Source organism: Montipora foliosa, chromosome 1 (genome assembly GCF_036669935.1).
Source record: "Montipora foliosa isolate CH-2021 chromosome 1, ASM3666993v2, whole genome shotgun sequence".
In the NCBI taxonomy this organism is placed as follows: Eukaryota; Metazoa; Cnidaria; class Anthozoa; order Scleractinia; family Acroporidae; genus Montipora; species Montipora foliosa.
Window position 1 is genome coordinate 71,079,032 of NC_090869.1, and position 22,500 is coordinate 71,101,531.

Below are 22,500 nucleotides of genomic sequence, written 5' to 3' on the forward strand. Positions count from 1 at the left end.
AAGGCGAAATGATTATCGGTGAATATTCACCGATAATCACTGAGCCTGAGGCGAATAATTGTTTTAGTATAAATACACAGGTGATTATTTCAAAAAAGAGAAAAAAAAACATTTAAACGCGAAATCATCTTCACTTACAGTGGCAAAACGACTACTGGCAGCCATTTTGTCCGTCGAGGTGACTATCGGCTGATAATCCGAGATAGCGAGCCAATGAGAGCGCGCGATTTTCTATAATCACCTGTGTGTTTATACTAAAATATAATATATCCTTTAATTTCAGCATACGCTAATCATTCACATGGTATAAAACAGTAGACAGGAGGCAATTTATTTGCACTACTATGGGAGTTATTAATTAAAACTTATGTAAATCCATGTGCGCTATAAAAGCGTCGGCTCTTAATTTGAATAACATTAAGGAACTGATCAAATCGACTCTACGCAAAGATAAATATCCCGTAAAATATATTCAGATGACCAAGGCAGATTTCCTTGTCAAGTTGGAGTTGATTTGCAGAAAACGTTATGGCCACAAACAGCACTAATTCCACAGACTCATATGAGAATTCTACAAACTCCTCTTTCAGCAGAGGTGCACCCCTAGATCGCTTTTCGAGTACAACAATAGTTGTTCTTTCTTTGCAACTCCTCGTTACCTTGGTGGGAATTGGCGGAAACATCATCGTATGTGTCATTACATCGAAGAAACGAAACTTAAAGATCACCAGCAATCACTTTATTCTAAATCTCGCCTTGGCGGACTTAGGGATTCTTGTCATTTATTATCCTCTTCATGTTGTCAGCATAGAGCTCTCTTTGTCGTGGCCGTTTGGTAGGTTCACCTGTCAAATAATTCGACCATTCTTTGACATTTTCTTCGGGGCTGGTATTTGCTGCATCACCGCCATTGGCTGTCACCGCTACAGAATTCTCTTTTATTGCATGAAACCGCAGATGAACGTGCAAGCAGCAAAGCGCATTCTGTTTGTTATATGGCTTCTGCCGTTCATAATCGTTGTGATGCCACTGTTTTTCGTCATGGAACTGAAACCCATTCCGAAGGTGGGACTCTGGATTTGCGAAGACACCTGGCCCTCCAACTGGATCTTCTTTAGGTTGTACAAGGCTGCTAACATACTGGCGTTTTATTTCTTTCCCCTCGCCATTATAACTTCTACTTATGTTCGCATACGAAACAAACTGCGAGATAATATTCGTAGTAACGATAGTTACAGACTAGCAAACTTAAGGTCCAGGGACACTGCCCGAAAAGACGTAGACTACAGAACTAGGCAAAATCGTCGGGCCCTAAGATTGCTTACCCCTGTGGTCGTAATTTTTGCGATTTGCATGGCTCCTAACGTCATTATGACGTTGTTGGAAATCTTCTCAAAAGACCCAAGTAAGACCTTCACGGGCCTCAAGTACGTGGTAGAGCTTCGGCGACTTTTCCAACTCTTAATGCTCGTGAACTCGTCTGCAAATCCAATGATCTATTCGGTGGTTAACACGGAGTTTCGTCGAGACCTTGCACGTCTAATACGATGTGACTAAGTTTGAGCACATTTCGTAAGAGCTCTTCTATCGGCAAAAAGAGCTCTATTTCCTTTAGCTCCTTCAAAAGGAGATCGACTTCGTCTAAAAGAGGCTCAAAGTTATGGTCAAGCCGTAATTCTGCAGATAAGTTACCAGCAAAAGTAGATCAGGAAGAAAGTTTCGCGGAGTCCAAAGAGAAAGAAAGAAAAGGCAACGAAGAAGACTAGTATTTTGACCAGTAAACAGTAAGAGGACAAAGCAGATGGCAGCTAGCCGACTTAAAACTAACAGAAGTTTGTCAAATAAAAATGCAGCACCCCAGATGCTCTTCTAGTTGATAACCGACATTTGAAATTCACTGATCAGGGAATAACTAATTTTCATCAATGATGAAATGGTATATGAAATGAATCACATATGAACTGAAGATATGAAATCAAGTGAAGCTATGATCTTCGCAGTTATGAACGCAATTTTTACAATTGCGTAGAGAAGCCTGAAGATTTCAGTACCCCGGTAATCGTGTGGGTGGGTGCTGAGGGCCACTCCCGTCCTTGCATACGGAACCCGCGCCCGCAGTTCTCGCGGCAGTCAAAACTGTGCTATCCTGTCAATCATTCCCTTTCACCGGAAAGAGTGCATTTCGGTTGTGCGTAAATTACATTGTTGTCGATCTACCCCGTCGAAAGGACGCGGTCAAAGTCTTTATTTCGCGAAGTTAGCTCAAATAAATACATTATCAATACGGTTTTGCCGTCTTCTTACACTTGATTCGAAAATACCAGCCTGAATTCGTCTTAGAATAGTTAGAAAAAGCACAAAGAAAAGCCAAAGCACAACAAGTTACGTTCGAATTCTGCTCACCGACAACCCAAGTTTGTTGACAAAAAAATTGCCACAAAATGTTTTAAATGGTTTTCTGGCCCTTTATTAGTAATGGCGCTCACATGCATTTTAAATGGAGTATCGGGAAAGAAAAATTGTCAAGCTGATATTTGTTTCGTGTGAACATACATTTTCAAGTAGCGAAAATTTGTATAAGCACTACAAAACTTTTACTAACCATTGCCCGAAGGAACACCTTTTAGAAGCTGCCAGGAAGCCGCTGATGCACTTTGCACAAAAACCTCGGCCCCTAACACCGGAAAGCCAGACTTGGAAAGTTTTTCAGCTGAAGGCTCGCTAAGGAAGAGTTTCTAGAGCTTGCTTCCCGCAGGTCGCCAGAAAGGTGCAAACAAGCTGATTCATGTCTGAAAAGAGCACGATATAGAAGGGGCAGTCAAAATTGTGTTTGTTGTATTGTGCGAAAATTTATTTTTCCCTCAATCCCAAAGAAGAACTTGCTGTGTCTTGCAATTCGACATTTAATTGCTATTAAGCCAATAAGAGAATCAATATCAACAAAGAGGCACTCCCCGGGGTTTGGGGAAGAAGGGAACATGGCTAATTTGAACTGGGGAACAGAGTAACATACATACATACATACATACATAATCTTTATTTGACGTGGGTAGAAACACTTAGCTGAAGCTATTTTACAGGTTTTTCACAAAATAATATTAAAGAAAAAAGAAATATATACATAAAAATGTAAGAATATGAATAAAATATCTAGTATCTAAAATTTCAAAATTTAGGTAACTAAAATTTAATGTTCCTCACTGGTTTTTTTAACAAGATCAAAATATTTTAGGGAACAAGGGAAGAAAACCAATTTAAATTTTAGGGATCAAAAAGCTGGGAACAAGTTTGAAAGTAATTTGGGGAACAATGAAACACAAGCAAATATTTAAAGGGAACAAGGACTCCTCTCCCCAGGAGGGCCTCATCAAATGTTCTGCCTCTATCCATCAGCTCAAACAAGCTATTCCACCAATTTTTGAATGACCAACAGAAAAAGAAGACTCTCTTAGAGAAATAAATTATTTATAATAACACTTTAGCATGCGAAACAATGCTCAGATGCTTACGAGCACCCTCATGCCCATGTTTGTAAAAAAGCACCGTGAAGTATTCCTTGTGGCTGGCTGGTTTAGGCATTGTTTCATCTTTCAACATTGGGCAAAACCAAATCAACTCCATTCTCAAAGGGCACTGGGGAAAGAAGCTAGAAGAAAAAACTGGCCTTAATCCAATTCTCCCAAGGTAATCTTTACAGAATAAGATTATTGAAGGAACACTTTTGAGTGCCAACCTTAAGCCCTTTAAAACAAGCGCAAACAATATTAATAGTCTTTAAATTCACAAAATGTCAAACAGCATATTTTAGTCTCATATTCAATTAGATTTGGCTGCAATATTCTTTAAAACTATGCAGAACTATTTACCATAAAATGTGGAACATTTCCTGCCTATCTAAATATGCCGCAAAAGGGCTCCAAAAAGCAATCAGTTAAGTTTTTAGATAAAGATACACAATACCTAAAAAATAAATTACTTGATGTGATCAAGACATTGAATGACAAAGCAATTTATAAACAAATGGCAGCAATGTATGTTAGGTTCACAAAGTGGGAAAAAAATATTCCTCAACTGATGTTTCAATATGCATTTAAATAAATTTTCTATCAACAATTCAAGGGACTGACGTTTCACTGGTATTGATTAACATTTCCATGATAAGTTTGAAAGTGAATCTGGCAACCACAGTGCCCTATGAAATGGGATATAACTTAAACAAACTCTTTAAACTAACATTTTACAAGGGACATCATTGTTGATGCCCTGCGAAGAACAAAGATTGAATTGAAAGAAGAGTTGGTCTGGAGTTAATCCGGCAATGGACAGTTAGTGGCTGCCTTCACCAATGTAGAGAACAAACACATCAAGTTTCTTCTCAAGCAACCAGGTGTTCAAGGAGCTATTCAATTTCCAAAGAACTATGGTAGTATACAACAGTACCTGGGTGAATTCGGGTACCTGGCCTGAAACTGAAATTTGTGGAGTCAAACAACTTGTTAAGCTTAGTACTTAAACTGGGTAGATAATTATGTCTACAAATATTGTCTATTCAACCAACAGTTTCTCCTAATTTTGTGTACCATTCACTTGTTGGTTCCTTAATAAAAAAATCGCTAATTCAATTAAGGATTCAAGTCCTTTAAAATCATCAAAGTTACTTTGTGCCACCAGGAACAAACGAAAAAATACAAGCACTGAAGACAAACTGCTCAAAAATGCACGACTCCCTTTGAAACAGCAAAACGGGCCGGGGATCCTCGAGTCACTAAGAAGTGCTGCATGCTACGTGGATGTTTGCAGAACGATCGCAAGTTGTAATCACCGAAAGAAAACTCCACTCCAGATCTGATAGACGATGGTCGTGCAAGGAGTAACTGCAGAATACACCGCCACATCGAGTATCTTAAGAAGCTGGCTACGCGGTACGCGGAAAGAATTAAAGTCAAGATGGCGAAGTATCTAATTTCTGAAACGAACGCTTAGGGTTAATCAGGAAACGAGTGCTATATTCTTCACACGATCTCGTTAAAAATTCTAGTTACCCGAACCGTAAAATGAAAGCTAAAATTTTAAAAGAGTGCTTATAGGCCTAATACTGAAACGAGCGCTTAGACTTAATCAGTAAACGAGTGCTATCACAGCGTGCCGCGTACCTTGTAGCCAGCACAAATAACATTGCTGCGCCATTTTGAAATCATTTGTTTATATAACGTTCTTCCGAGTCCACAGTTCCACAGTCTCTTGTCTGTGGAATTACTTAGGCTTTGACGCTTTAAGAACGAGGAATGTCACGGCGTACCGCGTACCGCGTAGCTAGCACATATAACATCGCTGCGTCATTTTGAAATTTAGTTCATTTGGAAATTAGTCCAAGTGGCGGGGTATTCTACAGTATTGTGCATTCCTATTTCTGGGTACCACGTACCGCGTAGCCGGCTACGTGGAATTTAGTTCGCGTGGCGGGATATTCTGCAGTTAAGCCTCGTGCGGAAGACTCGCCAAGGACGTGGAACACCCAACAGGATTGTTTGTTGTCTGGCACAGTAGATGAACGAAAAATTGTTCCCCTCACTATTAAGTTCCAACCCGATAAGACCAATCTTGCTCAAATACAACAACAATTTGGGCAGCAGGCAAACTCATCACAAGCCATCGAAGTTGGCAGCATAGCGCTGCACCTGAAGTTCAATCATGATGGACACAAACAAGAGCTGAAAAAACTTCATATGGTCAGACGACCAAATGTGATTGATCAGTTATCGGACATCAAAGTGCTGAACAAACCAAGGAATTTCGTCGCAAAAATGTTCACTCAGCAACGTCTTCTTCTTCTACAGAATAAAGTTCAAAAGCGATCGTGGTTGTTAATCACATGCTAGACCAATCCATAAACTGGATAAAGTGGATTGGCAAATTGATTGCCAGAACAATGAGTCATTTCTGTCTCGCTGAGTTCGACGGTCAAGAGAGTCACAAGAGAAGGCTGAGCGAATGTCCACCGATCTAACCAATCAGAATGTAAACAATTGGCGTGACGTCGGATAGCACAATTGGATAGCACAAGGATTGGCACAAGCACAAGGATACCGCAGTTTTTCCCGCTCGCTGAATTTTGATTGGTCAGTTTAAATTTCAGAAGATCTCACCGTATGCAAGGGTAGCCAAGCAAAACACTCATCCTTGCTCAGATCTTCGTCCTGCCACCGTGCACACAGAAAGCGACCATGCCACTGCTCGCTCTCAATCTCTTCCTGTAACGTCTCCGTCACAGTCCTCCTCAAATAACCCTTAACTTTCTTCCCTAGAATTTCTGTATCTGGTGCTTGGCGCGGGCTGCATGACGGGGTTCGGATAGTTCAAAGTCAAACCCGTGTCCAGCTCCTCCGCGTACTTGCATGCCTCCTTAACCAACGAGGTGAATCCCTTCTCACTCGCCCTCTCTTCAAACTTCTGAACTAACCTCATGGTAGGATCTGTATTCTCATACAGCTTAATTGCAGATTTGATTTTTGTTAGCTTGTATTCTCGCTCAATTGCGCGTAGGCCACGCCCACCCTTGTCCCTGGGTAGATACAACATAGCCGTCCAACTTAGCGGATGCTTCCCTCCGTTCTCACATATTATCTTTCTCGCCTCTCTGTCGATCACTCTAAGCTCTGTAATAGGCCAATGCTGAGTCCACATCAAGTAGGAGAGGACTGGAAGAGCAAACTGTTTACTTGCAGTCACACGGTTGGAATCAGTCAGAGGACTACTCCAAATTAATGACAACCTTTGCAGGTACGCCTTTGCCGCACATTCCAATGCCAGCTTCTCATCCTACATCACAGTCTCTCTCACCCCTTGAAACTTGTAAGTAGAACTCGCGTCCAGGCTTTCCACGACCCCCTCGTGACCTAACCTCACACCTGCTGCATCATGCACTTGAGCCCCTTTCCTCAAATGAATCACATTGCACTTCTTACGATTCCATGTTAGTCCAATGTCCTCCATGGCGGCACTGGTAGATTTTAAAACTCTGTTGAGCTTAGCTTCAGAGGACGCAAAAACTTTCAGATCATCAATATACATTAGATAGGATACCTTGACGCTTATAGGCTTAGACAACTTATATCCCTCAGTAGCTTCCAGTGACCAGGCTATTGGATTTAAACATAGCGTAAAGAGGCGCGGGCAGAGTGAGTCTCCCTGCGGCAATCCTCTGTTAAATCAAATACAACGAGAGGTTTCGGGACCACGTTTATTATTATTATTATTATTATTATTATTATTATTATTATTATTATTATTATTATTATTATTATTATTATTATTATTATTAATATTATTATTATTATTATTATTGAAGACTGAAATGGCATCAAATTTGAACCTGAATCTGTAGGTTATTTGGTAAACTTGTAAAACGAAGTTATTCATTACGATTTGCGCCCATAAAGGGCTGTTTAGTTTTTTTTCCTTCAAGAAAGAACGCGGACGTCTAGACAAAGCCATATTTTGCCGAATATTATCTAAAATGGTACCCTCTATAATAATTAAGAAGTATACTTAAGCGTCAGTTTAACCACCTCCACCAGCAGCAATTGGACAAGGAATCTGCCTCATCTGACGACGGGGATGAACTATGCAGTAAGTCCATTCTCAGTAAATCTGGTAAATTTGAGAACTGGACCCTTTATAGCAGAGGAATGTGATAATTATTGAAAAAGAAGATCAGCACGGAGGAAAAAGCTGCTGGTTCCGACGCAAATTTCCCTTTCGTAAACGGTCCTTGCCATTTGAAACGGTCGTTGCCATTTCTCAGAACGGTCGATGCCATTTATAACGGTCGACTATAGTTATCCTTTTTTGCAAAGTGTGCTCTATTTAACATTTCTTTGCCTGGTTCGACTTTAATAAATAACGTGACCAAAACAAAAAGTGCCTAAAAACTTAGCGAGTTAGCTGTGTTTTTCACAAACTTCAAACGCAACAGTATGAGAACATTCTAACACAAAATCTGTACCATAGATTAAAAAATGAATTATTCCGTGGGATACTGAAGGCAGCCACGGTGAAAACTTGGACCCGTTCCTTTCTCTTTTTATATTTTTCTTCATCGTAGGCACAAGTGTGTATACCGCACGGATATTGAATTAAGCTCCGATCGGGGAACCGAATTTTATGTTCTTCAGTATTTCCAAACTCCTTTTCTGCGAATAGGACACCCACCCTTGGCCCGGCTTTCTGGCATTCTGAGAGCGCGTTAGAACACTCGGCCACGGTTACGGATTTCTGATGTTGCGATGAGAACAAACATTTAGTTTGGAATCTTTTTCGCCCTCGATGATTGACACAGTATTAAACCAATTAAATTTCACATCTGAAAGTATTTGATAAGTGGACGTTCTCTCTAGATCTTGCTTCGGAGTCTTGTGAGTTTCACTGTGAACATTATTTTGCATAGAACGAATACGCCAATCGACCTGTTTCTCGCGAACAAGTTTGTTCTGTCGTTCGACGTAGAAAGAAGATAAGAAACAACCTTCAATGGCCAAACAAAATAGAAAATGAAATCAAGTTTTTAAAAAAAATTAGCTATCGTGGTCACGTGGACTTTGCAGCGATCCCCCAACCAAGTACTGGTCCATGTACCTTCCGTCCATTCAATTTTCATCAAAATAGGAAATTGGAAAATTAGGAATGACAAATCTTGATTTTCAATTTTTGATACTTTGAAAAACACAAATCATGAGTTAATTTTTAATTCTTCTTTGTTTTTGCCTTTCACACAAGCGACGAAGCTCTATTTTAGTTTATATTGTCTTTACTTCAGAATTGTGGGAGGCGCGGTGGCCTCATGGTTAGTGTGCTCGACTTCGGAGGGAATGGTTCGGGTTCGGGACCTGGCCGGGTACATTGTGTTGTGTTGTGTTCTTGGGCAAGACACTTAACTCCCTCGGTGCTTCTCTCCACGCAGGTGTATTAATGGGTACCAGCGAAAAGCTGGGGGTAACCCTGCGATGGACTAGCATCCCATACAGGGGGGAGTAGAAATACTCCTAGTCAATTCATGCTACAGAAACAGGGTATAAGCTCCGGCCTGATTGGCCACTAGGCCTGTAAGCTGAATTTACCTTTACTTCAGATTTAATGAAAATAGAAATATGTCAAGATTGGGCAAAATTTCTTGAAAAAAACGAGCATGCAGGAACCAGTTCCAAAACTGAAATCAATTTTTTATTTCCGTAAACACGAAATTAAAGGGACGAAATAGATGTGAGGGGAGGGGACGGTAACACCGTAAGTGGAAGAACCAAGATGGCGGCAAGACGGTCGAAAGATGCGTGCATAGCGTGGAGAAAATGTGCTTGGAAAACTGCAGCGATATTTCTGCACAACCTCCCACATTATTGTTCGTACATGTTGTGATTGCGTCTTTGGGCCTGATTTCACAGGAGCCTTGCTTTACTAAACCCAGACTGAAATATTGTTAAGGTGAGCCGTAGGTAAGGGTTTACTGTGAACGCGAACACGAACGCAACCATTAGCTTCGCATTTTGTGCCTTAGAATGAGATTGCCTGAATTTCAATGCATCCCCTGGTTCATTTGAGTTTTCGAATAGCAGTGCACTTATTGGAGACCTGACTTACAACAGCTCACAAGAAATGCACAAGAATAGCTCATTGAGAACTTGTTAATGGCATCAAGCATTGTAGTTCCTGTTTTGAAGAAAATAAAATTAATGAAAGTGTCAGATTAGTATTTTTATTGCGTCTAATTAATGATATAGAAAGAGGTGACCGAGGACAACTTCGCCAGCCCGTTCTATCAAAAGCATACAGTCATTTCTTTATTGCTTGATTTCAAGCCGAAGGGGACTAGGTACGAGTCTGTAAATTATGGAATTAGCAACTATTGATCCACATAGTCAGAAAGAGCGCACCGAGATTTACAAAATCTCGATGTTTGGTGTTAATCAGGCTAATTTTGACTGAGAAACAGCCATTTAAATATGTCAAAATTTACATGCAAAGAAATGTTTGGTCATTCGGACGCAGCGTGTGAATGGATGACCATACATTTCTTTCTTAATTTTGACGTTTTTAAGTGGCTGTATATCGCTTAATATTGCGTCTTTTATCACCACACTTGGGAATTTTGTAAAGCTCGGTGTATACTTTCTGACTGGATGTGGATCAATAGTTGCTGATCCCATAATTTGCAGACCAGTACCTTGTCCCCCTCGGCTTGAAATCAGGCAATGCTAAACATAAATAACAAGCCGAAAAAGTAATGCTTGGGAGCAAAAATAATAATCAATGTGTTGGCCGAATGATATGTGCGAATCCACACAGCACGGTCGTCATGAGCTGTTTAAGCCAGGTCTTCAAGAAGAATATTACTATTCCAAAAGTCAAATGAACAATGGGTTGCAGTATAATTAATTCAGGCAAACTCATTGTATATAAGGCACAAACTGCGAAGTAAACATTTGCCTCCCGCTCACTGGTCTGATTTTAATAAAGCAAGGCTCCTGTGAAATCAGTCCCAAAGACGCAAACACAACATTTACGAACAATAATGTGGGAGGTTGTGCAGAAATGTCGCTGCATTCCACGCAAATTTTCTCTACGTTATACACGCATCGTTCGACCGATCTTTGACATACACCTGCTACAGAAAACCCCCTGACGACAAGCTCTACACGTCCCATTGCCAAAGTCCGCTTCAGAGTCCCACTTGTGACATCCAAGGAGTTAACTGATCCAGCTGTTAATGTAGAGTCAGAAAAGAGTTCAAGTTGTAATACACCTCAGCTGAACAACACTTGACCCCTCTCGCTGTGTCAACCACAAACCTCGATCCAGTACCCCAGCCAACCACTTACACTCGCCCATCCCATGCAAGTATCGTGGGTTCTGTTAGCTATGGAAGCCTTGTTGCTATTATGTCCACAATGGAGAGGATGAGTGCATCAAATGAGGTTCCCCTGAGCAGTATCCAACCTTTCGACAAAGATTCAAACAACTGGTGGAAACAAGACCACTTGATGATTCTGTTAAATTGACCCGTCTGTTACAGTTTTTAGAAGGACCAGCCCTACTTGAAGTGCAAAGTTATGGCTCAATGCCAAGTGGTCTGTCGAAGGCTCTTAAACCGTTAGAGGACCGATTTGGAAAGCCGTTCGAAGTAGTGAGAGCATGTATTGAATCGCTTACTAAGGAGCCTGCTCCACAAGCTAGTTATAAGCACAGTTTACAACGCTATGCTAATGCAGCCCAAGTTACCTTAGTGAAATGAACGCAGGTAATCTTGAGAAAGTCATTACACGGTTACCCAGGTGGATGCAAGCCAAGTTTGCTGAGCATTTGAAGAGTCTCGAGGGTAGAGGATGGCTAATGCCAAGTTTCAGGAATGTTGTGGATTTCCTTAAGGAAAGAGCTTACGTCTTGAACCATCTCTTCTTTATTGTTGGATTGAACGAAGAGTCAAATCTACGAAGAGTAAGTCAGAGACCACAAAGGCATCCGCTTATGTGACCATGACAGCAAAGTAGGAATCCTGCATAATGTGCCGTGAGCCCCATCGCTGTATCGCTGTGAGACTTTTAGAGCCAAGTCCCCTCGAGAGAGAGCTGAGACGGTTTGTGAAGAAAAGGTAACATTTGCTGACACTCGGGTAGGTGCGAATCAGCCCTCTCTCAGAATCACGAAGTTGTCAACCAGAATTTAGTGCCAGACCATGGTACTACTTGCTCTACGTCAGCGTCTTTCCGCCCCTGTGAGGTTTTGCTGCAAGTCATTCCAGTCAAGGTGATGAGCAGCGCTGGCTGTCAAACTACAACTTATGGTCTGATAGACTCAGGCTCTGACATCACGATGATTGACCCGTCCCTTGTGGAGTTTTTAAGCATAAAGGGATCTCCCAGTAAATTTTCACTGACGACAGTACACAGTGCACAATGTTGATGCCAAAAGGTAGTAATGAAAGTAGATTTCAAGAAAGGTTTGATTAATAGCCAGAATGAAAATGTGATTGATGTGAAATTTGCTTGGGAAGTCAAGGACGTAACATTTCCTCTAACACGTACCAGATTCCCAGATTCACAAGGTCAGCTGAGCAATGTTTTCACACCATGTGTCTTATCCAGAAGTGGAGAGAAATACGTTTTCCGTGTTGATTGGCACCAACCTCCAAGACGTTTTTATACCACTTGAGGTTCAAAGAGGCAAACTGAGCCAGTTGCTATTAAGTCGTGTATTGGATACAGTTTTCTTGGTGGTTCGCCAATTGTGCAAGCCTCTGGTTGTGTTCAAATTAACCTTATCAGTGGACAAGATGTTTCTCTAAATGACAAGTTGGAAGACGTTTGAAGGGCTGAATCGTATGGCACTGCCAAGAATGTAACTAAGTCCATATGTGTGGAAGATCAAAGAGCGCTGAAGCCGATCGATGACTCAGTCTGCAAACGAGACGGCAATTACCAGATGGATGTTTTGTGGAAGGATGATAACCCTGTGCTTCTCTACAACCGAGTACTCGCTGAAACAAGAATGCAGCATTTACAGAAACGCTTCGGTCCTGATCAAAGCTGGAACTGAAGTACAGAGTTGTGATTGAAGACTGCGTAGCCAAGGGTTACGCAAGAAAGCTCACCAAGGATGAACTAGGCACCATCAGCAACACCACTTGGTACCTTCCCCACCACCCAGTAACTAATCCAAACAAGCCTGGCAAAGTGAGAGTGGTATTTGACGCAGCCGCAAGATTTGATGGTTCTTCTTTGAATGAGCAACTTGTGGGAGGGCCCACTCTGACGAATGACTTAACAGGCGTGTTATTCCGGTTTCGAGAAGACGAGATTGCCTTTTCTGCAGACATCGAGAGTATGTTTTACCAGACTTATGTGACGCCACGTGACACGGACTCCATGAGATTCTTGTGGTGGCCTGGAAGTGTAGACAATCCTCCCGAGGATTACAAGATGCTGGTCCACATCTTTGGGGCAAAGTTATCACCCTGTTGTGCAAATAAAGTTTTGAACCAGACAGCACAAGACGATGAAGAGACCTATTCCCCTGAAGTCATCAAGGCAGTACGTAGAAACTTCTATGTTGATAATGTGTTCAAGTCGGTTCCGACGCCTGAACAAGCCATTCACCTCGCATCAGACCTAACCAAGTTATTGAAGGAAGGTGGCTTTCGTCTCACAAAGTTTACGAGTAACAGTCGTGAAGTGTTACAAGCAATTCCATCCGAGTTGAGAGCAAGTCCCAATCTGGACCTAGATCTGGATCAGTTACCAACGAAACGAGCATTGGGTGTGTACTAACTACTTGTACTGGGATACGCAATCCGATACTTTTAAGTTCAAAACCATAGCAACGTGTAAGCCATCTACCAAGCGGGGAGTACTTTCAACGGTGAGCTCTCTGTTTGATCCATTGGGGTTCCTTTCTCCCTTCGTGTTCTCAGCCAAGATCCTGTTGCAAGAACTCTGGAGAAAGAAGCTCCCATGGGACCGAGAAATCCCAGAACCGTACCTCACGCAGTGGCGAAGGTGGCTTTAGCAGTTACCGCACGTCATCACAATCGAGATTCCAAGGTGTTACAAGACCCAGACTCTTGGCACACTGGTGACGGTTCAACTGCACACCTTAAATAATGCCTCACAACATGGCTATGCCGCTGTGTCCTACTTAAGATTTGTTGATGAACGTGAAGTGACCCATTGTTCCTTTGTTATAGGGAAAACCCGAAATGCACCCATAAAGGAGTGGACTATTCCTCGGCTTTAGCTACAGGCCGCAGTGTTGGCACCACGTATGAGCCAGACAATCCTGAAAGAACTTGACTTCCAAGTCCATGAAGCATACTTCTGGTCTGACTCCGTCACATCCTTACAATACATCAAGAATGAAACGCGTCGATTTCAAACTTTTGTCGCGAATCGTGTGTCTGAGATTCATGAAACGACCTCTCCTGAACAGTGGCATCACATTCCCGGTGTTATGAATCCAGCTAATGAAGGCCCACGTGGGGTCAGTGCTGAGTACTTCCAAGCAGATTGTCAGTGGTAAACAGGTCCGGAATTCCTCTGGCAACCACAACATACATGACCATAGTGTCTGTGAGAGAAGTACAAGATGACGACAAGGAACTTCGAAAGTCCTCAAACGTCCAATTAAGCGTAAACATGTCGCAAGTCGATCTCCTTTTGCAGCGTCTTTCATCCTGGCCCCATTTATTGCGAGTGATGTCTTGGGTGCTGCGCTTTATCAAGCGGTGTTGGAGGGAAACCCATAACGCTGTACCTGTAATGACCCCGACTCTTTCTGAACTACAGTCGGCAAGCAGAGAAGTTGTGCGCGTTGTCCAGCGAGAATGCATTCATGAAGAGTATGTGGCTCTTAAAGGGGGTGGAAAAGTAAAGAGTAATAGCAAGCTAGCCAATCTAAGCTCAATCTTGGTTAATGATGTCATTCGTGTTGGCGGAAGAATTCATCGTGCACCCATTGCATTTGAAGCAGCTCACCCGGTGTCCACGTTGATAGTTCGTTACTACCATCATATTCTGGGACATTCTAGTCGGGAGCATGTGTTGTCTGCTGTACGTCAGTGTTATTGGATATTGAGAGCTAGATCGCTGGTTCGCCAGGTGTTGAATAAGTGTGTGAGTTGCCGTAAGCGTAACGCGCTTGCTATGCAGCAAGTGAAGGCAGATCTTCCAGCAGAGAGATTGGTACCCTATCAGCCACCATTTACATTCTCTATTTTCGAATTCTCCATAATACCCTTTGTTTGCCCCCAAAATTTTGCATAAACCATTGTTTTCAAATGCTCTTGGGAATATGCAGTGTCCCCAAGAGCATTTGAAAACAATAGTTTATCCAAAATTTGGGGAGCAAACAAAGCGTATTATGGGGAATGCGAAAATAGAGAATACACGGGTTTAGAATTTTTTGAACCCTTCCATGTGAAACGCGGGCGAAGCCTTGTGAAGGTGTATGGATGTATAGAGCGATCCATATTTAGGATGTTGGTTCGTTGGAAACGGACGCGTTTATTCAAGCATTACGCCGATTCATTTCAGTGCATGGAAGTCCTAAGAAAATATGGTCGGACAATAGGACGAATTTTACGGGTGCTGAGAAGGAACTTAGTCGTTCAATTCAGGATTTGGATGATGGCACAATCAGGAGAGAACTGCACAGATATGAGACAGATTGGTACAGGTGCGCTGTTCCCAAGTGGCATTTTCAACCTCCTACAGCAAGCCACATGTCGGGCGTCTGGGAGAGGCTCATTAGAAGCGTGAGGAAGGCTATGAATTCAAAGGTGTTCTTGGTGACCGAGGTGCTCTATTTTAAACAGACGTCCTATGTGTCCCGCCAGAAATGATCACAACGATATGGAGTCTCTCACCCCCAATCATCTCCTGTTGCACCGACGAGACTTGGTCGTACCTCCCGGTGTCTTCACCAACGAAGAGCTGTACACGCACAAACAGTGGAGACACGCGCAGTTTCTCGCTGATTGTTTTTGGAGTATGTGCCCACTTTGCAGCATCACCATAAGTGGCCCCTGAACAAGAAGAATCTAGCTGTTAACGACCTCGTTCTTATTGTGGATAACAGTGTACCACGATGCCTCGAGCTCTGGATGTTGGGTCTTGTAACCAGGGTGTTTCCTGGCCAAGACACATTTGTACGAACCGCAGAAGTCAAGAAGAAGAACTCAGTGCTTGTCCGTCCCGTGACAAAATTGTGCCTCCTTGAAGAAGCACGGTGAACTCTTGAACAATGGGAACTCTGAACCTTTGAACTCGAGAACCTTTAATGTAGAGAATGTTTAGCTTTCCGTTTTGTTCAGCCCCGCCCCCCCGGGACGTTGAGGCTACTCCTCAACAATAGTTTCCCTATTTATTAGTCCATGCCAATCCTAGTGATATACCAGCATGCGGCGGGAGCTGATTTTTGTTTTGTGAACCTGTTCGTGATTTTGCTTCACAAACTTCCAACTGCGAATTGATTTGTGCTTACTGTATTGACAGTGTTCTCATCAAATGATGAGTAAAAACTCGCTTTCCGTCAGTTGTTTATTTCAGAGTGTAATTCGCGGTTTATTTGTAGGTTTTTACGGCTTCTTCTTGTCCCTTGTTATACCAGATGAGAACAAACAATTGCAAATGCTGTGAGAAATTGGGTGTGTCAATAAATCGACTGTTGTGTTCCAGATAGCTTCGAGCGTGTACTTATTACCCGAACAATAATCACAACGACATCCAATACGACTGTATAAACGTAGCTGAGATATATCAAGGATAATAAAGAATAAATTAATTTTCATGTTCGTACAGAAATTGTCGGGATTCACAGGTATTTTTGGGGGGCTGCTTACATGATTCGCGGACCAAGGACCCAATTCGCGGACGAAGGGATCGCGATTACGTTCACCTTTTTTCGAATTACAAGAAAAATATTTCAGTTTGGAACTTGCCAATTTAAAACTATCGTAAGATACGAAAACTCTATCTTCAGGGAAAATTTCAGTTCGTGGCGTTTTGATTCAGGTAAGATATTCAAGATTATCCTTTTTTCGCTCGGACCACGGACACCATACTGTAGTTGATTTGTTTCTATCGGCCATTCCAATGTACGTGGGCTTTTGAGGGACCTTTCCGAGGTAAGAATCCATATCGAACATACCAACCTAGACATTCTTACCTTATCAGAAACGCACTTAATTTTAACTAGGAATGTCTTGGATGACGAGGGTCACATCCATGGCTATTAACTCATACGGAGAGATAGCAGTGGCAGAGCTGAGGAGAGCTGGTGGCGGTGTTGCTATCTAATTTAAGGAACATTTGACTTGAGTAAAGATTGCTAAATACGACGTTTCCGCCCTTGAAGCCATCTGGATCGAAGTGATATCGATTTCTCAACGACTTCTTGTTGGTTGTGTTTATAGACCTCCCAATTTCACCGAGTTGTTTGCCATATTCCGCAGTGTTGTGGAAAAAAAAGTGTATATCTAGAAAAAACGTGGTGATTGCAGATGAATTCAATGCTGACCAACTCTCCTCCAACTGCAATAATTCTAATCTGACACAAATCTGTCATTATTTTTAGAAATGTGATCAAGCCCCCACAAGGATTGCTGCAACCTCAAGTACTCTACTGGATTTGATCTTAACAAATAATCAACCAAAGATATTTAAATCTGGTGTTATTGAATTTAGTATTGCAGATCTCAAATTTGTTTTTTTCTGTTTTTATGCTGAAGAAAAGAAACGACAGTCCTTTTTTAACTCTTTCATAGCTTCAAGCTAGCTTTCATAGTTTCAAGAAGTTGCTGAATAACAAGTCCAGCTTTAAACATGACCTTGAAACTGCCCCATGGTGGTTGTGATGTGTTTTTGACGATGTGGATGACGTCACTTAGGCATGGGAAAGTATGTATAAGGATATCCTTGGAGATTATGTCATCCATTCCATAGCAGCAACAATTATTTACAACCTTGATTCGTCCTTATCTGATTATGAATGTCTCTTGACTTCTAGCTGGCCTCCAATATCCTTTTTACTTGGGCCCGTAGGGGCACGAGTTATAAAATACGTTTGATTTCAGTTTTATTTTTTTCCTGTGCAGCAAAATGGACAATAGAAACACGTGACGGTGTTTGATTGCGCAATGCACAAAAGAAAGCACGTTGCGGTGTTTTGATTGGGTAATGCACAATAGAAGCCACGTGGCGCTGTTTACATTGGTTATTTAAAGCAATTCACGTGACCCAAGGTCACGAAGAGCACTGTGATGCGTTGTTTGGGATTACTGAAGATCGCCGTTGCGTTGGCTTGATCGATTTCTTCGCGTTCTTTGTAGTCGGCCGTTTAAGGTCTTACAATCAAAGGTTTTGTTGTATATAAAACGAGGACATTAAGACTCTGTTCCCTAGGATCAAAGATTATAACGTACACATGCATTGGCCAAATCTGTGAAAGACTCATTCATTACTGCTAAAGAGCACGTGTAATGCTTACCTGCTACATAGTAGAACCTGTGCAACTGGCTACTTTAATAGACAGGGTCTAGCTAAAAAAGCCTCAGTTACTCGTGCAAGATTCACTTAGCAGTTTGTCTTCTATAGTAAATCAACTAGCTGTTTGCAATTTGTCAAAGTTTTCCCCCTCTCCCCCTTTGGAGATGGGTTGGATTTATCGCTTTGCCGTCATTTAAAAAAACTGGGTCGCGCCTGTGCGGTGTGGTTAAGTCTGCGCAGCGACTTCCCCTAAGCTTGTTGGCTCGTTGCCTTCGTACATTGCTTACTAACCAATACTCTTGTCCGATCCAGCACTTCCTGTTTACCACTCAGCTCGTAGTGCTGGGGAGAAAAGTGAGGTTGTTCTATGTCACGCAATCGGGAAGTCGCATACTAGGCTAACCAGATGCAAGGCAGTGTTTCCCTCAAAAAAAACGCCAATACGCACGTCTGTTGTCTCGATCGTTCCACTGCGCCTTGCGTTACGTGTTTAAAAGCTAATTATGCATGTTGATACCAAGGAACAGTGACATTAATGGTTAATATTCCTTGACAGGCTTGTCACCGTTCAGAGAGTTTGCGTTCACATTTCTATCTTTATTTCTCGAGAGTTTCAATACATGAAGCGAAATAATGACAGGCCAAGTGACCCACACTACAGTATTCTATCTTTTCTCCTGCCCTTACCATTCCGGAAACGAAACACTATTTTTTTGACACCGACTCCATTTGCATATAAAGGTTATTTTTCATTAGACAAGAGGTTTGGAAATAGAATTCAAATAAATATATTTCTCTTTGAAACTTTCAGTTTGTAAGTCGCTTTAATACTGCATTCGCTATCAAGCGCGATGCGAGTCAACAATTAAAACAAGTGATTTTAAGAGAGGATGGGAGAGAGAAGAATTCACTACATACACAGTCGAACATCATGAGAATCGCAATGTAAGGCCGATGTAAGAAGGACAGACTTTTCTCTTTTCTTTTCTTTAGTGCTAAATTAACGATACACGACTGTACTTTTGTAGGCCCGAGTATAGGCTACTTGAAGCCTCTTGTTTTACAAGAAATATGCTCTTTGATTTATGCACAGGGTTCGAAATTACCTTTTTTACATGGGATCCAAGTGGCGACTAGATAAAAATTTTCAGTCGCCAGATGGCAAATAGGGGTCGCCAAAATTTTGGCCTGAAAAAATGCACGTTTTGAACTTTTTTATGGATACCAGAAAGCAACGACTAAGCGGTCTTGTGTATGTTCCAAGCATTATTTTCCGCTTTCGAAAGCGAAAATGTATCGAACCTCGAATGTAGTAAAGAAATCCATCAGCCCCTTAGTTCGCTGAAAATTTAAGCCACGGAAACACCAGTCACGTTCTGTCGCACAAAGGTCGCCATGTTGTTACCGTGCTACATTCCTCGCACCACAAAATTTCAATTTCGTCTTCTGACAACATTCTGGTTACGATCAGCCGTGCACTCAAACGGTCAGTTGATGACCAGTCACCGCTCCCTTTTTAGTACAAATATTTCGCTTCACTCCTCCCTGGACTTGAGGAGCGTAACGTTTCATCCAAGGATTTTTTTCAAGTCTGGGGAGGGGTGGAGGGAAAGATTTGTACTAAGGGAAAGGTGACTTGTCACCAATTGACCGTTTGGGTGCACGGCTGACCGTCAGGATCATTTCTCTCTTTCGGAAGCTCTTGTGTTGGAAAGCATCTCTGAGGCTGATGAGACTAGTGTAACCGCAGTTGCAGATCTGGGTAAAGTCGCGCAACCCACAGCAAAGACCGCTGCCGGAATTGAGAAATTAGTCTGCCTGCTCTACCAGCCCAACACACTTATTTCCAACGTTAAAGACCAATGCAATCCCGTTCCACTAATAGATGTCAATGTCGCGGAGTGGGACTTAAATGTACCGATCTCCGCAGCTGCAATGATGCTGAAGATGATGGACGCTCTGATAATGATGCTGATGACGATGAGTCATCTGATGTTGATAATGTTCATGATGGTGATTATGACGACGATGATGATGATGAAGAGGAGGAGGAGGAGGAGGAAGACGAGGGAGATGAATGGATACCTTTTATCTTTGTCAGGGAGTTGTGAAAACATTGCATTTTGCTGAATTGACTTAGTTGTAAAAAGTAAGCGGTGAAAAATGTGCCACAAGGCCGACGAGATCAGATTTATTACTTTTAGATAGACATGTAATATTGGGACAACCTGCCTACGTAAACAATAATTACAAGGCATTATGTGATCCAGCCTCGTTTTCACGTTAGCCTGGTCACGTGATCTGTTCTATTACTGTTACGTGTCAGAAACACTCCAATAGGCCTTATTCACGATAGCGGCCATGTTGGTTTTCAAATTGTCATGCAAATTAGCCATGTGTTATGTTGGGGGGGCAAAAATTGGAAAAAAGGAAAAATGCGGAAAATCGGCTCGTCGAAATATTGAAATAACATTGCTAAAAGTACATTTCAGAATTTAGAATTAAGTACCTTTTGTAATAATTTTGTATCTTTTGATCGTCTCCGATATTTTGACTTTCTACTTCGTTATCTGCTCATTTTTCCCTAAAAAAAACATCGAAGTAACTTGTATAATCATTCTATTTTACTACTTACGTGATAAACATGCAGTGAATGTGAAACAAATCTTCTGTGTGGCTAAGATGTTCGTTATAACCTCTCGAACTTGCGTTGTTTTCCCCCTCAGAAGTGTGTGGCTAATTTGCATGATAATAGCAAATCCAACATGGCGGCCATCCTGAATAAGGTGTATTTAAAATATGAGAATTTTGTCGAAGATTCGCCACCACTGACGATGGTTACAAAGCATTTGAAGGTCAAGCCTCGTTTCCATGATGGACTCTGTGGGTCACACTTTTAACTCCCCATAAAAGCCGTCGGTGCACGCTACAAAATTGCCGACAACATTTGGCATGCTACTTATGGTCCCCTTCAAAAACCTCGTTAATAATTCATGAGCCTAACAGCCTATCAAAACATCGATAAAACGTCACGTGTATGAGCTTTATATCTCGATAAAACACTCCTCGTTAGTATTCTTTATATAAAGAATACTAATAAGGCATAGCTTGTTTCTCTTGTATGCTAATATTCACCTCTAACAATTTGGAGCATTGTTTTGAGGCCAGAGGGACACGCTCTTTGTGGAATGTTTTTTAAGCCGTTCAAAAAACGTGTTTTAGCGGATCTAAAAACACACCGCTACGCCTCGTGTTTTTAAACCTCATTAAAACAATGCTGCTCGTTTTTTAAATATCACTTAATACATCTAGATAGGCGACTTGCTTTCATCACGAAATTCCCACGGGGCTTAATTTCGCGACATATCCTCCCTGACTATTAGTATTCATTTCTTTTATTAAGCCTTCTGATTTGTATCGACTAAAACTCGCCATAAAAGCTCTCTAAATTCAAAACACAACACAGAGCTTGGGCTACCTGTGATGTTCCGAGCACGAAACCGTCGGAAAAACACCTTACCGACTGGGCCCAAGGTTGAAATTTGTTACACACAGGGTGGGCGACGAGGCTTGAGTCTCAGTGACAGATACAACGTGAGGCCCTTCTCAGGAAAATACTGCCGTGCACGGAACTTCGTGGCAAAGCAACGTCGACAGTCCTTGATGGAAGAGAGTCGTTAGATTAGCGAGCGGATATTCCCGCACCGAGGCTGTTTTTGTCCGATAGAGAAAGCCATTAATTACAGGAGGATTTTAACTGAGCTAAATCTGGAGGCGACATGAGCGTTTGGAGTGAATTTACGGCTGATTTCCCTCGGTGGATATGCGAGACCGCCCCCACCAAGTAACCAACATGCAACCTTTGGTAATCATATGAACGAGAGAGCAACGGTAGAACTAAAACTCCCTAGAAACGCGCTGAAACGGCCAAAAATGCTAAGAACATACCATAAATAAGACAAGGAGGCAAGGTAAGAAATTCTGATGTATTTTTATTTCTATTTTAATGCCCTAAATAACGATCTCTAAATTCCCCATACAAACCCTCATAAAATTTATGTAACTCAACAATGACTCTCCGTGAGCTTGGGGTACCTTTGGGTTTTCAGTGACCTGACAACTTATTTTTGCGGGAAAGAGTGTTCTAAAAATAGAATCATTTGTGACTGTGCTTGGGAGCCCACCCATTCTATAAGAAAACTCTTAAATAATTTACTCTTGTTTATTTTAAGTAGTGGTAACGTAAATTAATTAATACGCAATTTCCAGTTCAACTTTTAATTATTCAGCTATCTACAGTGCGTTGTCAGAGCATTTATATGGTATAAAATGCGGTCAACGTTTGCTAATTGCTGATGACGATATTACGCGACTGTATATTACACCATGAATTGCGAGATGGCGCAGTCCTTTCATAAGAGCATCTATAACTTCTGCGGACGGAGAAAACGCTTCGGTAAATTGATACCCA

The 22,500-nt window shown here is 41.8% G+C and overlaps 3 protein-coding genes and 1 pseudogene across 3 annotated transcripts in view; 3 read left to right on the forward strand and 1 right to left on the reverse strand.

Annotated features, from left to right (window-relative positions):
• Positions 1-490: 490 nt before the first annotated feature.
• On the forward strand, positions 491-1,766 carry LOC137973223 (prolactin-releasing peptide receptor-like; annotated as a pseudogene).
• A 9,514-nt stretch (positions 1,767-11,280) lies between these two features.
• On the forward strand, positions 11,281-13,316 carry LOC137973233 (uncharacterized). The gene is made up of 2 exons (XM_068820010.1): positions 11,281-11,487; positions 12,576-13,316. The coding sequence occupies exons 1-2, from the start codon at positions 11,281-11,283 to the stop codon at positions 13,314-13,316; spliced, it is 948 nt and encodes a 315-aa protein (XP_068676111.1).
• Positions 13,317-14,099: 783 nt separating this feature from the next.
• LOC137973244 (uncharacterized) lies at positions 14,100-20,140 on the forward strand. The gene is made up of 3 exons (XM_068820020.1): positions 14,100-14,726; positions 15,020-15,213; positions 19,960-20,140. The coding sequence occupies exons 1-3, from the start codon at positions 14,100-14,102 to the stop codon at positions 20,138-20,140; spliced, it is 1,002 nt and encodes a 333-aa protein (XP_068676121.1).
• A 1,912-nt stretch (positions 20,141-22,052) lies between these two features.
• Positions 22,053-22,500, reverse strand: part of LOC137980841 (adenosine receptor A3-like) — a 3,546-nt gene continuing 3,098 nt past the window's right edge. Inside the window, exon 2 of the mRNA XM_068828254.1 lies at positions 22,053-22,500. This exon is cut by the window's right edge and continues 977 nt beyond it. The gene's annotated coding sequence lies outside the window, so the exon portion shown is untranslated.

What these genes read in the sequence shown, in the direction of transcription:
- LOC137973233 (XM_068820010.1), top strand. Translation starts at nt 11,281, where the DNA reads ATGAACGCAGGTAATCTTGAGAAAGTCATTACACGGTTACCCAGGTGG. An exon ending in AAGAGTCAAATCTACGAAGA is followed by an intron (nt 11,488 to 12,575) that starts GTAAGTCAGAGA and finishes TCCTGATCAAAG; the next exon opens with CTGGAACTGAAGTACAGAGT.
- LOC137973244 (XM_068820020.1), top strand. Translation starts at nt 14,100, where the DNA reads ATGACCATAGTGTCTGTGAGAGAAGTACAAGATGACGACAAGGAACTT. An exon ending in ATCTTCCAGCAGAGAGATTG is followed by an intron (nt 14,727 to 15,019) that starts GTACCCTATCAG and finishes ATCCATATTTAG; the next exon opens with GATGTTGGTTCGTTGGAAAC. An exon ending in CACAGATATGAGACAGATTG is followed by an intron (nt 15,214 to 19,959) that starts GTACAGGTGCGC and finishes CGATCTCCGCAG; the next exon opens with CTGCAATGATGCTGAAGATG.